Here is a 16,172-nt window from a genome sequence, read left to right as displayed (position 1 = left end):
CAAAAAGTGTTAGAACCTTCAGAATGATTTAACCCCTGATGTATTCCGTTTTATGAATCATTCTCCCGTGTCGTAAAATATAAGTACAGTCAGTGATACGTTGAAATGATGATTTGAAATTTACATTTGAAATCGGAAATTTACATCATAAATTTATAAGTGTATCCTAATGAAGTTACATTTTGAACGCAACTTTGAAATTATGAATTGAATTCAAGTAAAATTCTTAAATAATCAACGTTACATTTTCTGAACAAAAATTGAAAGTAGTTTTTTTATTTCCTAAGAACATTTCCTGTTCATCGTCCTTGATCATAATAACATATATTTTCCATGATCATAATTATTCGTAATCTATATAGGATATTTGTAATCGATATAGGATAGGAAGTAAAGAATGCTGTGATCTTATTTAATCTCTTTTTCTTTCTTTCTATCTCTCTTTTATCATAAAGCGAAAGCTTTGTTTGGTAGCTTAATGGCCCCGGAAGAGATAAGGCTTTGCATTTACCGCACATCCTTTACCGGGATGTTGTGGCCCCAATACATCAAGTCTTCGATAAGCGCTAAGTACCTTTATTTTTGCCTATGGTGGCATTCCTTTAGATTTTTTGTTAGCAAATTCCAAATTAAAAACAAAACTTTATCAAATGTTCATACAATTCATAATAATGATATGTTCACCTATAGCTAGCTTTCATATCGTAAGTAACATGCATAGAAGGAGCAGTTTCTGTATTTTATTTAAGTGATAAACATTCAGGTCATTTCAAATGAGTTCCTAATTCTCCTACACGTTCTGTTCTATACTTCTTAGCCACATGAAAGTTTCAAAGTGTTTGAAATATTTCAATGTTTCCTACAGACGCAGTATGCTGGATGCTTTCGTAATTATCCTTATCTGCATAAACAGCGCCAATGTTCAGAAAATCCCACTGATTATATAAACAAATGCGGCAATGAGTTCTGAACAATTTATCATGACATTCCTATTTAAGGAAACATTTCCAAAATCTGCGAAAAATAGATTGAATACGGCGACTGATGAAAAGGAAAGATGGGACTAATAACTGCAATTTATCGTTTGTTTGTAGCCCTCAGATAGATAAAGCAGTGATGAGGTAAGATAAGACCGAAAAGGAATGTCTGTTTGAAGGAATGTTAAATTTACACTGACTTCCGCACAGAATCGTTGAAACGTTCTGATCATTATGTATCAGTAGAACATTTCAGACAGTTGTGGCACTGCCCCCTGGTGATGGTTCGATACGAGTGAAGCGTAAATCTTAAACAATCTCCAATCAAATAGTAGATATTATTTCCAAAATATATTTTTCACCTGTTTATTATTAGATTTGTGTAGTCTAGAAAAGACAATATTTTTCTTATCACTTTTAAAAACATTTTTTGGTAGAAAAGCATCATCGAGGTGCCTCTCTTAAAAACGAAACGTCACTCTGACTTTCATCCCATCAAATGTCGCAATGGTATTTAGAATGGAATTCCTTTTTATGCCACTGTCTCATTACCGTGTAACCAAATTTATATTTACTTGTCAATTGAGTAGATTTTGGACATGTGATAATCGGTTTCATGTCTGTTGGAACCCTAAGCCTTAGGTATCAAAATCCAATTAGTCCTGAACGGGCGTACTTGTTTGATTAACACGACCCCGGTATGGCAAATAGACAAATTCCAGCGGAAACTTTGTCCAAGTCCAATCATACATGACCTTTATAAGAGTTTATATATATTTGAAACCTCGAATTGATAAATTGCACATTTGAAAAAAAACCCAACTGTATCACATTTATGTTCTTCGTTCATATAGAAAACGATGACATGTATTCTCGGCTATTTCTCGTGTCCTGCTGGAGGGCTACCGAGTATTTCATTTACGTTTTACGTACTTTGGGGAAGAAATAACCCTGAAGTTTAGTATAGTCATGTAAAATTTAAAAAGTTGTGACAAAGACAAAAGCAACACATACCGAGAGATGTTTCATTTAACATGTAATAATTACATTGAAATGACCAAATACTAGCTAGTATACATATGCATGGGCCCGTAAGGATCCGGGCTAGAATACACAGAACAAGCTCTTACGTATCGAATCAGTTGAGAGACAAAAACACCATATCAACTTTTTGATCAACGGTATGACTGCAGCCTCTCCGTCGTCAGCTTTCCATATTTATGTAGCAATATTCCATTATCACCTGCATATGGTATTTATATTTATATTTACTCCTTGTGAATATCATATCTCTTCATACCAAATTTGAAAATAATTGGAATAGTAGTTATCAATAAGAAGTTAAAAATTTCTATTGTTCACACATTTAATAACTGACCATTTTGGTCCCACTCTGATACCAAAACCCCTACCCCTGGGATCATAAATTTACAATTTTGGTAAAGGACTACTTGCTCTTCCTAAATATTCATTCACTTTCAATTTAGCATCAATAGCACTAAAGATCACGTTGTTTAAGTATTTCACACATAAACACAATATACAATGTACTAAGTTTGGCCCCGCCCTGGAGTCAAAACCCCTAACCGGGGATCATAAAATTTACAATTTTGGTAGAGGCCTTCCTGCTCTACATCACTATGCATTTAGTTTTTCTTACACATGTGCAGTTGTAGAGAAGATGGCTTTTGAAAATTGGTCAATTCCTACCCCCCTTGTCCCAAAGATGCTTCATACCAAATATGAAAAGAATTGGAATAGTTAAAAAGTTAAAAAAGAAGTTAGAAATGTTCAGTTGTTAACGCACGACGGACGACGACAACCAATTGCAATAGGTCACCCGAGTTTATTCAGGTGACCTAAAAATAACGGATTCAGAAAGTTTGACATCTTTGCAGTTCTAATTCCAAAATGTTAACAATAGTAAGTGACTACATGTTTGACGTATTAGTAAACACCCCCCCCCCCCAAAAAAAAAAACACCAACGAGATAAAAAGAATTGGATGTCATTGCTGAATAACTTTGATATCCATGCTGAAATAGTGACACAGTAAAAGAGATTCCCCTTTTCCGTCACGAAGGATCACAGCATAAATCAGAAACCCATAATCATGCATTATTCACGTACATTTGTATTCTGTTATTTGTCTCTTAAGACTAGGATTTTCTACGATAACACAACATTCTCTCTCTCTCTCTCTCTCTCTTTGTTTTTTGGTTTTTCTTTTTACATCAAATTAATAAACAAATATAATTACTCAAAACATTTTCTTGTAGAGATGATATAAAAAGACTGGGGGAAAATGCAGGAAAATGTGAGTTGTCCCTCTTTCAATATACATGTATCATTACAGGTTGCTGTAGTGACGGCAAACGGCTCGCTATTTGTTGGGTTGCTCGGTTTTTCTAACCCCACGAACAGAACTTTCAATGGAACGTGTTGTGGAGGAGAAAACCCTGACTACTGTTCCTCCGATTGTCGTCTGCTGTTTGATGTTACCGTTGTTGGTCTAGACGAGTAAGCAATATAACATTTTTTTTGTCAATCTGAAGAAACCCATTTTTTGGTATGACTTGCAATTTGCAATATAACTTTACCAATAACAGTCTCATAATCTGTAATAATGCATGCATTATTCAAAGTTTTTATTACTCTATATTTTTGCATTTGATATCAAAATTGTAATGATAACCATTTTGCCATGAATACGCTGCAGTTGTGAACAATGATGAATGTAGTATGTCTGTTTTAATGGATGATAATTCTAACAGAATTTAAAGTAGAGTGTAAATTAAAAAAAAAAACGGTAACGCGCTTCGGCGTGAAGCATCGCAGTTAGTAACCCCATGTATTCATTCATTTTTTAGATGACACGAAATAACTCTGAATAAATATTCATTGATTCAATGTGGAATAAAAGATGATGATAACGATTTTTGCAAGCTAACTTGTTTCAAGCTAACTTGTTTGGAAAACAGTTGACTTCAAATAAGTTTGGCTAAATACACTTTCATATCATTTGTAGGAAACAAACCAAAACTCCTTTGGAAACAACGATTCTGGGATCCAAAGTTATAACAATACCGTCGTCATATGAAATGAAAAATCCGTTGTCATTCTCATTCCGGAAGTGGCCCGTAAGTAGATCACACAGTCACCAAGTAAATTTACGAACAAATGCAGTTCAACTACATCGTTGTGGAAAAACAGAAACAAAACTCTTTTTTCAAATCAACAGTTAAATTTGAAATGTTCTTGTGGGCGACCAGACTTTGATATTTAATCTTCCGTTCATTTTCGTACTCTCACAATGAAGGGAGATTTTTCTTGATATGTGAATTTTTTAAAGCAGAAATTCTTGTTATTTAAGGGAGAAGTGGACATACTTGTTAGTATCTACGACATGAACAGAGAAAACAGAAATTTAGTGGATAAATTTAGATTCACGTTTCAATATGCAAAACCGGATCTCAACTACAGAAATGATACAGAATTTGGAATTCGATCACAAAACAAGACAGCGTGAGTATAGCTCATCGGTACATTTAACGTGAGTACAGCTCATCGGTACATTTAACGTGAGTATAGCTCATCGGTACATTTAACGTGAGTATAGCTCATCGGTACATTTAACGTGAGTACAGCTCATCGGTACATTTAAAGTGAGTACATGTATAACTCATCGGTACATTTAACGTGAGTATAGCTCATCGGTACATTTAAAGTGAGTATAGCTCATCGGTACATTTAAAGTGAGTACATGTATAACTCATCGGTACATTTAACGTGAGTATAGCTCATCGGTACATTTAAAGTGAGTATAGCTCATCGGTACATTTAACGTGAGTATAGCTCATCGGTACATTTAAAGTGAGTATAGCTCATCGGTACATTTAAAGTGAGTATAGCTCATCGGTACATTTAAAGTGAGTATAGCTCATCGGTACATTTAACGTGAGTATAGCTCATCGGTACATTTAACGTGAGTACAGCTCATCGGTACATTTAACGTGAGTATAGTTCATCGGTACATTTAACGTGAGTATAGCTCATCGGTACATTTAACGTGAGTATAGCTCATCGGTACATTTAAAGTGAGTATAGCTCATCGGTACATTTAACGTGAGTATAGCTCATCGGTACATTTAAAGTGAGTATAGCTCATCGGTACATTTAAAGTGAGTATAGCTCATCGGTACATTTAAAGTGAGTATAGCTCATCGGTACATTTAAAGTGAGTACATGTATAACTCATCGGTACATTTAACGTGAGTATAGCTCATCGGTACATTTAAAGTGAGTATAGCTCATCGGTACATTTAACGTGAGTATAGCTCATCGGTACATTTAAAGTGAGTATAGCTCATCGGTACATTTAAAGTGAGTATAGCTCATCGGTACATTTAAAGTGAGTATAGCTCATCGGTACATTTAAAGTGAGTATAGCTCATCGGTACATTTAACGTGAGTATAGCTCATCGGTACATTTAAAGTGAGTATAGCTCATCGGTACATTTAACGTGAGTATAGCTCATCGGTACATTTAAAGTGAGTATAGCTCATCGGTACATTTAAAGTGAGTATAGCTCATCGGTACATTTAACGTGAGTATAGCTCATCGGTACATTTAAAGTGAGTATAGCTCATCGGTACATTTAACGTGAGTACAGCTCATCGGTACATTTAAAGTGATTGGTTTCATTTACTTAAAATTCATCGGTACATACAAAGTGTTCCATTTCATTTACTTACACAAAATGCATCGAAACATATTACGTGTTCGATTGGATTTACTTAACAAAGCTCACTGGTGTATATAAAGTGTTCGATTGGATTTACTTAACAAAACTCACTGGTGTATATAAAGTGTTCGACTGGAATTGTATACAACGTAGCGCAGGCTTTTTGCATCGTGAATGGAATCTATTTCATCATGAAGCACTGAAACGATCAGTTTCATACCATATCTCAAGACGAAGCATTCCATAGATGGAAGCTCCAGATCTGGGTTTTGTACTTAATATCGAAATCAATCTTGGGATGAAATTTGAAAAATTGACAGTGCATAATCATTGACGTCACCAAATATGACATTTGATACTGCGATTGTCTTTAATAGCTGAATAATGACAATCTGATAAGAAAATGGCTACCTGCCACATATTTTGGACCTTCTATTATTGTTAAGATTACAGATCTGTTTATACTTGCACTAATTCAGCTTTCGGAGACTAAGTAGGAAGATTAGAATTTTCTGATAAGATTCGTGTATACAAACTCTTCACATCGAAGCAATCCACAAAGCTTTTCACAGCCACGGTTTCGTATACTTAGAGGCTAAAAATAGATTATCCTTTAATGTACATGTAGCACGAAGTGAAGTGTGTGTTGTCGTTGTTGTCAGGTATATCTGTTGAAATGTTGTCGAAAATACATTTCTTTTTTTATTAACAATATGTGATCAATCTAATAAATCCTATAAAACATACAAAATTAAGAGAAGGACAAACACAGATCCCTGGGCATACCAGATATGGGATCAGGTGCTTAGAAGGAGTAAGCATCTCTTGTTGAAACGTATCTGAAGGGATAAAATCATGACTAAACAAGTCATTAATTTGCTTAATTCAAAAACAGTTCTCATAAAATTTCAGGAAATTGATTTGTTTTTATTGCCGATGGCTTATGTTCCCTATACAGCGGTACTACATGTAGGGGTAGGTCTGCAACGTCATTTGTTACTAAAATAAATCAAATTTGGATTTTAAGTTCTATTGAGATATTTATTTAGAAAAGACAAAATCGTTGCATATTCTGGAAATGTTATACATCGGTTTGATATTCACGTACTATTTTTCTGTTAGACTTTACAACATTGGAGTCGATGCAGATGATTTTTGGTTTTGTTTTCAATAAATAAGTAAGAATTAGTTGTACTAGCTTGAAAATACGGATGTATATTTAATTGCTGTTATAAAATGTAGAAATTCATTTCAAAATTAAGGATTATCTCCCTCATGCATAGCTCTTATCCTTCGACGAAAGTATTCTAACTTTAGACATTTTTGATCCGCCTATTCATTGAACGCGGGAAACTCTATGCAACTGATGTAAACAGTGCATTGTGACGTCATATTCAGCGTCGGTGTTTAGCAAATACACAAACATAGGAGTCATGGCACAAATCGCGTTTATATAGATATATGATTTAGAAAACAAAGATTTACATGCTTTTAAGAATTTTATGTAACATCTCAGAACTTGGGTACACAAGATTCAAAATGGAGAAATACATGTCCACGCGCTAGTATTCGAATCGACGCCATTGGGACCAAAATTTTTAAGTTCCATAGGTATGGTTTAATTTTTCATTAGTTTTCTATATTTTCCTTTTAAACATGTATATACGTGTTATCTATAGGGAGAGCTCCGCTCCGCCTTCGGGCTTCGCCCTCTATTAAAGTAAAGAAAACGTACAAAGATGGTTTGAACCGAACTAATCTTAGTGAGATTCGTCGAGGCTGGATATTTGGACTGACGCCTCTTCCGAATGTCAGACCAGTGTCACACAAAGTGATTTAGGAAATCTTGCCTGAACTTCAGCCGCTTTTAGCGATTAAAATGGGTTAAACTGAATTCCTTGACCGCTTCAACTTTTCGCCTTAGACATCCTATTAACTCCCTATCATAATGAAACATGCATTTCTTACCTTTACATGGTGTAAATCCCACAGTAAATAAAGATGGCTATTTTCGAAGCCTTTGCAAACGGCCACCATCTCATATTTACCTTCTCAACACTGAAGAGTTCCGATATACTATTTCATGACAGTTTGTACTACGATTGAAAATACAGAACTAAAAAGAAAACTGTAATATTTTAATCAATTTATTTGAAGACGTCCTAAACTATCGGAACCCTCCCTTGTATTTGTAGAAGTGAAGATACATGTACAATCCTGATCTTTTAGTTGTGGTACACCAAATTAGCATCTTCCTTTCAAAACTGATTAATAGTATCTAGGAAATTGTATAACCAAATTAAAAAAAAAATCAATACAAAACAAAGTAAAGCGTATTTTAAACTTTAAGATGTGTCATTACAAAAATGTATGAAATATTGTCATCATAATTTTAATTTTAACTGAGTCACATGTGTCTAGCAACTGTTTCCACAAAAGAAAAAGTTTTCCTTTAGTGTGTTATGTTTGTGCTGAAAATCCATTGGATGTAACACCTGATGTTATCACAAGCCACTCTTCTGCTCACCCTATCTGCTTGGTGTGTTCGCAGGAGGGATACAAACCCAGATTAAGGCAAAAGTCTTTGCTGGGAAAACGCAAAAATTGACTTGGACTTGAAAATCAAATCCTACAATGTGTTTAATTTGACATATTACTTTTTGGTCACTAAATTGGGTGAGTTTAATTGACTTGGACTTGAATATAAAACCCTACAATGTCTATTATTTGAAATTGTTGATTTTTGGGTCACTGAATAGGTGATTTTCAATAAATACACATTTGTTTAAAATTTTTGTTTGTTTAATTTTATCCTCCCTCCATCGTAGGTTTTGAAGTTTTGAGGTGACGTTAAACGTAGAATTAATTTTGAACAGCCTAAGGATCGTATTTGCGGTATATGCCTCTTTTAATGCAAGTCCAGCCGACTATACGTCCCGACATACTGTATGCTGGGTAAATTGTCTCCTATTATACATACGCCCATTGTCTTTATTTTAGCTAAATTGGCAATTTTAAAACTGAACGGATATAGATTCATTCCTTACTTAAGAGTAACAAGAAATAAAATTGGGTGAATTTAAATCTGGGTGAAATCGTTTTCTAATGCAAAGGGCGAAAATAACACGGGACCAAAAAAATTCCCCGTATATAGTACTCTAAACTATCAAATTTTCACATATTCTGGGTCAGGGCCTCCGTTGTGCTCTGTGTTGTGGTCCGGTAAAGTATACACCCAAATGGCTTTTTCTTTGGGACACGCTTAAGTAATACGCGTTGTATTGTAGCTATAATAGAAAATCAATTGAGTTTTTAACTTGTAGGGTCATTACAGACAAAACACAGTAACTGTTGAACATTCATTGAGCACCGAACACAAACAATTCTTACTGAATATCATTTCAGATTACGACTAATTCTTCGATACAACTGTGATAAGTATTACTTTGAAGAAGACGATTGCAGCAAATTGTGTTCCCCTGGAAATACCCCATGTCCAATCCGACCAACCGGAACCCCCCAGTCTATTACGGATTGGATTCTTTTACTTACTACTGAAAAACCAAGCACCGGAAGAATATGCCCTACAACTAACACAAATCCGGCAATAGTGAAAACATTAAACTCAAACGAAACTACTGTGAACTGTACATACGAGAATTCCACATCGACAACTGCGGGGAGTGCATATTCTACAGATAACGCCATGGTTAGTTCTGACACAGTCACTTCAACAGAAACAGTTATATCATACACGGCTTTAGAAACTACAACAACTATGTCATCTAGTGAAAATAAAGAGACTACATCTCCTACAGAGGATTTGCTACTGTCATCACTTTCTAGTCACATGACGTCACAGGAACCGAAGAGTACCAAAACTATAACGACCTCAACACAATCAACTACCTTAAAACCAACGACACACTCATCCTCCTTAAAACCAACCATACACTCACCTTCCTTAAAGTCAACAACACAACAAAGGAAGACCTCTGGTTCGAAAACCACAAAAAATAAACTTCCAACGAATAGGGTGGCAGGTATATCCACACCAGAACCAACTCCATCTCTTTCAACATCTTTTCCAATATCATCAACCCATCAAACATCGAAAGAAATTCCTGGTGACGGCAAGACCATCAATGATGACGCAATGAAGTACTGGCCCGCTATTGTTGGAGGAGTTTTGGGGATAATTGCCATTATTGCAGTACTTGGGGTTTTCATATACGTAAGAAAATTAAGGTTAGTAAACTAATCATTATCATTTTCAATCAATATACCGTATAGCTTGGTATTTTGTTTTGTTTTTGTTTGGCGAGACATGTATTTGGCAGATTTGGGTCTACAAGGTGCACCATATAATTTTGGGGGATAAAAGTTCGACAAACTCGTTTTTATTAATCTATATAATGTATATGTACAATGATTTACTTAAATGAAGGGATTTTTAGAAATCGTCAAAAGATGCCAAAATTATATATCTGCTAAAAACGACTATACAGCATGTGCATGATGCTAATTATCACGTAATCCTACATAGTGGTATTCAATCATGTGTGTAGTACAGGGTTCCAAATCACCCCTTGCCCACTCGCACTTGCTTGTGTGCGCCCCAAATTCCTGTTCTTGCCCTCTCCCTTTGGCGACCGTAATTGTTCGATCAACATTTTTCTTTCCGATCGTAATTGTCCGATCAACACTTTTCGTTCCGACCGATCCGAATCCTACGATAATCGAAGTTCAATTTCCGGTTTAGCTTTAGCCATGTGGAGGTACATTGCTGGGGCTTCAAACCCCCCCAAAAACGTAAACCAGAAGTTGAACTTCAAAGAGTACGAAGCGAAAAGAACGCGTCTATTTCTACGAAAGTGGAAAGAGGGAAGGATATGGCTGGAGGACGACGGTATGGGGATGACATGTGTTGTGTGCAGAAAGCACGACACGAAAGGTTCAATCTTTACGACAGGTATCTGGAACTATAACATGATAACATTGTAAAGCATGAACTTTCGAAATCTCATAAAAGGTCGATGGAAATTAAGGGTAGTGTGAAGACGCCCGTATTAGAGTCAGACGTCCATGAACTCTGATGTTTTGGCTAGGTTGACGAAAATGTTTCGGACTATCATGCGTTGATGATGAAGAATAGACCATTATCTGATTATGAGTGGCATTGTGATTCGGATGAAATTAAAGGGACTGACGTTGGTGGGACTTACAGAAATAGTGCGTCTGCTAAACAGTTTATCAAATTTATTGCATTTACGGAATTTGAGATAGTTACAGCACAAGTTAAAATGGCGACTTTTGCATGTGTTATCCGAGATGGATCAACTGATTCGAGTGTAACTGAGCAAGAAGTGTGGTTTGTCAGAACTTGTGTCGCTAGAAACATTGTTGTAAATGTTATGGGCGTTCACAGAACAGAAAAAGCTGATGCTCAACATATTGTAGAAAGTTTAAAACATTTGTTGCGTATGAACTTAAACATTAAATGGGAATCGTTTTCAGGAAAAGTTGTAGCCTTTTGTGATAGGGCAAGTGTTATGACTGGATGTTGAGCAGGAGTTGGCGCCCTTTGAAGAGCTGATCAGCAAAAAATAGTAACCATACACTGCATGGCCCATCGATTAAAGTTGTCTCTAAAAGATGTCATGAAAAAAGTTCCTCTATACCAAAAAAGTGCAATATCACTAAAAGGACTGTTTCAATTTTATCCCCGAAGTAGTCCAGATATTTTACAACACCTGTCTTATGTGCATCTACAACATCCGATGGCCTGAAAACATTACAAATGAAGAACTATGGAATAGAGCAGGACAGGAACCATTAGACATGTAATTCAGACGTAGGAAGTGGGGCTGGATTGGACACACCCTAAGGAAGCCACCTTCCAGCACCACACGCCAGGCCCTGACCTGGAACCAGCAGGGCAAGAGAAAGAGGAGACGTCCAAGAAACACCTGGAGGCGTGACTCGGAGGCAGAATTAAAGGCGCAGGACATGACCTGGCACGACGCAGCAAAAGCAGCCCAGAATCGAGTTTGTTGGAGGACTGTTGTCGATGGCCTATATTCAGGCCTAAGTAAGTAAGTCTGAACAATGTTATGCTACGAAGAACGTTCGATGCCTTGATATCAATTGGGGAGAAGTTCGTTTTACCAACACGGGCTGATGGAACTCGGTGGATAGGACACCAGTTACTCGTAGTATTGAATATCATCAGAACACATCTTGGACAGGTATGTATGAATAGTAATAAAGTAGTGGAATTTATATAAAGCTACACTATTTCCATGTTTTTTTTATTTTAACAAGTGTTTCAGTATTAGAAAATATCATAGTTCTTAGTCAGATTGATAATCATTACAACTATCTTTTTTGGACAGTTATTGGAGACTGGTGAGCGTGTATCATCTGATGCCAAGAGTAAAACAAAGGGATTTATGAACCTGCTGAAGACTAAAGACATTGTTTGTTCCTGCATTTCATGATTGATACCTTTAGGCCATTCAGGAAATTGTCCCTAGCGTTACAGGAGCAGAATGGTATACTTGCCAATCAACATGTTGCTCTAAATGCAACATTGGAAGCTATTGAAAAACTGAAGACATGGTATATCATGATTTATTTTTTTCTGGATTTTAATGATCATGATGATGTATAACGTGTATCACATAGCACAATGATAAATATTAATACTAAATACTTTAGTGATGGGCCAAACTTAAGGAAAGTCAAAGATGAATCCGACTTCCATGGGGTCAAATTGATAAATGCCTGTGCAAGGTATTTTAATTCGTCTAGTGGCATACTGCTGGATAGACTTAACTAATAACTCAACTTTAAGACAGACGGGATGATTTCAGCTTCTCCATCGTCAACTTCCCATAATTATGTAGCAATATTCCATTATCACCTGCATATGGTGTTTATATCTCTCAACTGATTCGATACGCAAGTGCTTGTTCTGCTTATGGTCATTTTTTAAATTGAAGCAAGCTACTGACAAACAAGTTGATGGAGCAGGGGTTCCAACATTCTCGTTTAAAGTCAGCATTTCGCAAATTATGTGGTCTTTATAACGATCTAGTTTGCTAATACAACGTATCATTGGGTCAAATGCTGTCTGACGAATTTAATACCGATTATTAGGCCGTTCTTGGCACACTGATTTTGACTACGGATAACTCCGTTTACCTGATCAAGATATAGGGCTCACGGCGGGTGTGACCAGCTGACAGGGGATGCATACTCCTCCTAGGCACCTGATCCCACCTCTGGTTTATCCAGGGGTCTGTGTTAGTCCAACTCTGTTTTGTATTCCTTATTGGAGTTACGAGATTGATCACTGTTCGTTATCTTCACCTTTCATGAAACACTTAAAACTCGATTTTCCGAATCCACCTCACATATTAATATCGTAGGATGCACTCGTATAGCAGATTTAAAAGCCTGGTCACAAAAGTGGATTCCGTGAAAGGTTTAATTTAAAAGTTAGATTAGACAAGTTCATGTTCCAATGCCTGCATTTGATTACAGTTAATATCCTTACTAACAAACTAACATGTTATGAGTTTTTTCTTTTAATATTGTTACTACTTATCATAGGTTATGACCATATATTTTTATTTGTTTAATTCATGATATTGGAGAACTTAGGTGAGATCAACTTTATATAAGTACTAACCATAACATTTGTGTTCCTAGCGATACATAAATGGTGTATACCTGTAAATATAAATGTTATTTGCTCTTACAGCTTGCATCATCAATCAATTAAAGTAATTTACTCTTTTTGTTAGTGTATAGAGATGAGGATGTTAGAATGTTGGTGGAACACTTCTCTGAGATACTAGCGGAAGCCGGAGTGAGTGTCGAGGAAGCTGAATTGGAATAGACTTCACGGTAAAAAATCACTCTTTGGAAGGTATTGTAAACTATCAATTTCATAGTTACTGCATAATCAAATGACATGGAAACAAGTATTACAATAAAATATTCATGTGAATGGAAAACAAAACCAATTAAGAGAACCTTTATTTTCAGTGATTTGAAGAATTCAACATTCTCTGATTGGGTAGAAGTGCACAGACGGTTTAGTAATAAATAGCCCCACATACTGGCAGTCATGGATCTCATTTTAACAATGGCACCATCTAGTGCACAGGCAGAAAGAGGCTTCAGTCAATTCAAACTAGTTAAAACAAATATCAGAAGTAGGCTTGGACAATCATCACTTAACAATGCCCTAGCAATTAAGTTTTATCAGCAGATATTAAGGATTAAAACCCCAGTAATGCATTTACTCACTGAAGTACATGTTCTTTGTTAACAAGGAGACCAAATACTGGCTTTAAAAGATGTGAAAATAAGGAATCTGATCAGCGTGTGGAGTCTGTTGAGGAAATAGTGATGGTAAATGATACAGAAGCTACGGCGAGTGTTGAAGACAGTGAGCACCTCATTGCACTTGATGATGATCAGGGTATTGATTTTGGTGAAAGTGAATCTGCAAAAGATGATGAAAGTGATAATGAGAGAGAAGTGTTTGAAAGAATTATGGAAACTGAATTTGAATATTTGAATAAATAGCAATGTGATCTTATGTCTCTTTTTATCATTTAAAAAAAAAATCATTTTTCAGTTTCATATGTGTGGGCTACTAAAATTTCATGTGGGCTCAAATAATTTCTTATTTAGGGGCCCACTTGTCCCCTAAGGTATTCAGGCGATGTTGGACCGTGTAGTATTGTTTGTTTGTACGTTGTTTTCCGTTTCATTGGGGAATTGTTCATCAGCTTTAGACGAAGTGCCTCAAATTTTGACCTATACATAGCGTTCATACCTGTACCAGTAAGGGTTCTTCACGGGACTTGCGTTTTTAGGCCACATCCGAAAGAGCCGCGACTTTCACTTCTAATGCCGGGCGTCCTGTGGGAATCCGGAATGGAATAGATCCTCGGTACCCCTTGCTTGTCGTAAGAGGCGACTAAATAGGGAGGTCATTCGGATGAGACCGCAAAAACCGAGCCCCCGTGTCACAGCAGGTGTGGCACGATAAATAACCCTCCCTGCCCAAAGGCCTTAAGCGCCGAGCATAGGCCTAAATTTTGCATCCCTTCATCAACAATGTTGACGTCTCCATATGAGTAAAAAATTCTCGAGAGGGATGTTAATTTAAAACAATATACAATCAATCAATCTAATGCCGAGAATTGGGAGAAGGAACAGTCCCTACTAGTGTAAAATCAAAAATAGGAACTCTAGATTATGAGGCGAGCACTATTGTGACCGGTGTTTAAAATTAGACCAAATGACGTCATAATTGTATAAAGTTAACTTTAGAGTTGATTTTTAAAATGATAATAATGAACATATTTTTTTTTTTCATTTTAGAGCTCAGCAAAATAAAACGGAAGACATTTACAATGTTAACCCACAAACTTGGATTTTAGAGACCAATGAAAACGGAACTTCGGGTATGTCTGAAATTGCCCTTGAAACAGAACTAGTATGACGTCACTGTGACTCCAAACACGTTAAGTGAAATTGTTGCTTTTCTACTCAGTAGTTTTGAAGTGAGAGGAAATTGCTTTCCATTTTCGAGAAGAGTACAAGAATGTGGGAGATTTTTTTTACAGGGTGTGATCACATGGATACGTGAGTTCAAGGGAAGAAAAGTTATGTTCTTTGATATGAACTTGTGTTTGTTAATCCCTTTATTGAGTGGATTATTCAATTTATAACTGGTATTACTTTTCCATTTTCGCCCTGACATCATCACCGAAGTAAGATCTAACAAGAATTCACGTGTACTTCCGTATTAATGAAACCGAACCTTTGAGTTATCGCATGTTTTAGTACAAAAAAACGACGACAATATTCAGAAAAAGGATTAAAAGGTATTTTCTTTCTCGAAAATACGCTGAGGATATTTTCGTGTTCAACAAGGAAAGGAAATGTAAATTGTTTTTTAATCTCTGTTAGTTTATTGCACTCCAGATATGTTTTATGACCAATATCGTCGGTATGTTACATGACGTAATACGTTAGTAACCAATCAAATCTAATCCCTTATTATTTTTGCACACGTTTATATTGTATTCACTATTGCATGTATCGATTGCTTGTTTATTCCGTTACCTTTCGTCGTCAATCAGACGACAACGTCTATTTCAAACAATATACGATGTAATAAAATATATTTATGTCAGCATTGCTTGTATCTTGTAATTGCATTGTGATTGATTTGCATCAATTGATATCCATGTGTGTGTTCATGAACCGGAGGTGCGTATGATTCTGTGCTAAGGTTAGGAAATGATGCAACAAATGTGGAAATGAATGAATACATTGACAATCAACAGACAGACGCGAGTCGCGATACCTAAGATTATGTGTCATTTGAAACGAGAGAGAGAGAGAGAGAGAGAGAGAAGGGG

At 36.1% G+C, this 16,172-nt stretch overlaps 1 protein-coding gene across 1 annotated transcript; it reads left to right on the top strand.

Annotated features, from left to right (window-relative positions):
• Positions 1–2,888: 2,888 nt before the first annotated feature.
• On the top strand, positions 2,889–16,149 carry LOC125651336 (uncharacterized). Its single transcript, XM_048879902.2, has 6 exons — positions 2,889–2,900; positions 3,333–3,496; positions 4,005–4,116; positions 4,350–4,501; positions 9,127–9,969; positions 15,127–16,149. Exons 1-6 carry the CDS (start codon positions 2,889–2,891, stop codon positions 15,245–15,247), a joined length of 1,404 nt encoding a protein of 467 aa, XP_048735859.2. The 3' UTR covers positions 15,248–16,149.
• The last annotated feature ends 23 nt before the right edge of the window (positions 16,150–16,172 follow it).

The sequence above is a fragment of the Ostrea edulis genome, chromosome 5 (assembly GCF_947568905.1).
Source record: "Ostrea edulis chromosome 5, xbOstEdul1.1, whole genome shotgun sequence".
NCBI classification, from domain to species: Eukaryota; Metazoa; Mollusca; class Bivalvia; order Ostreida; family Ostreidae; genus Ostrea; species Ostrea edulis.
The sequence above is the reverse complement of the archived record's forward strand: the minus strand, read 5'-3'. Positions and strand labels throughout refer to the sequence as shown.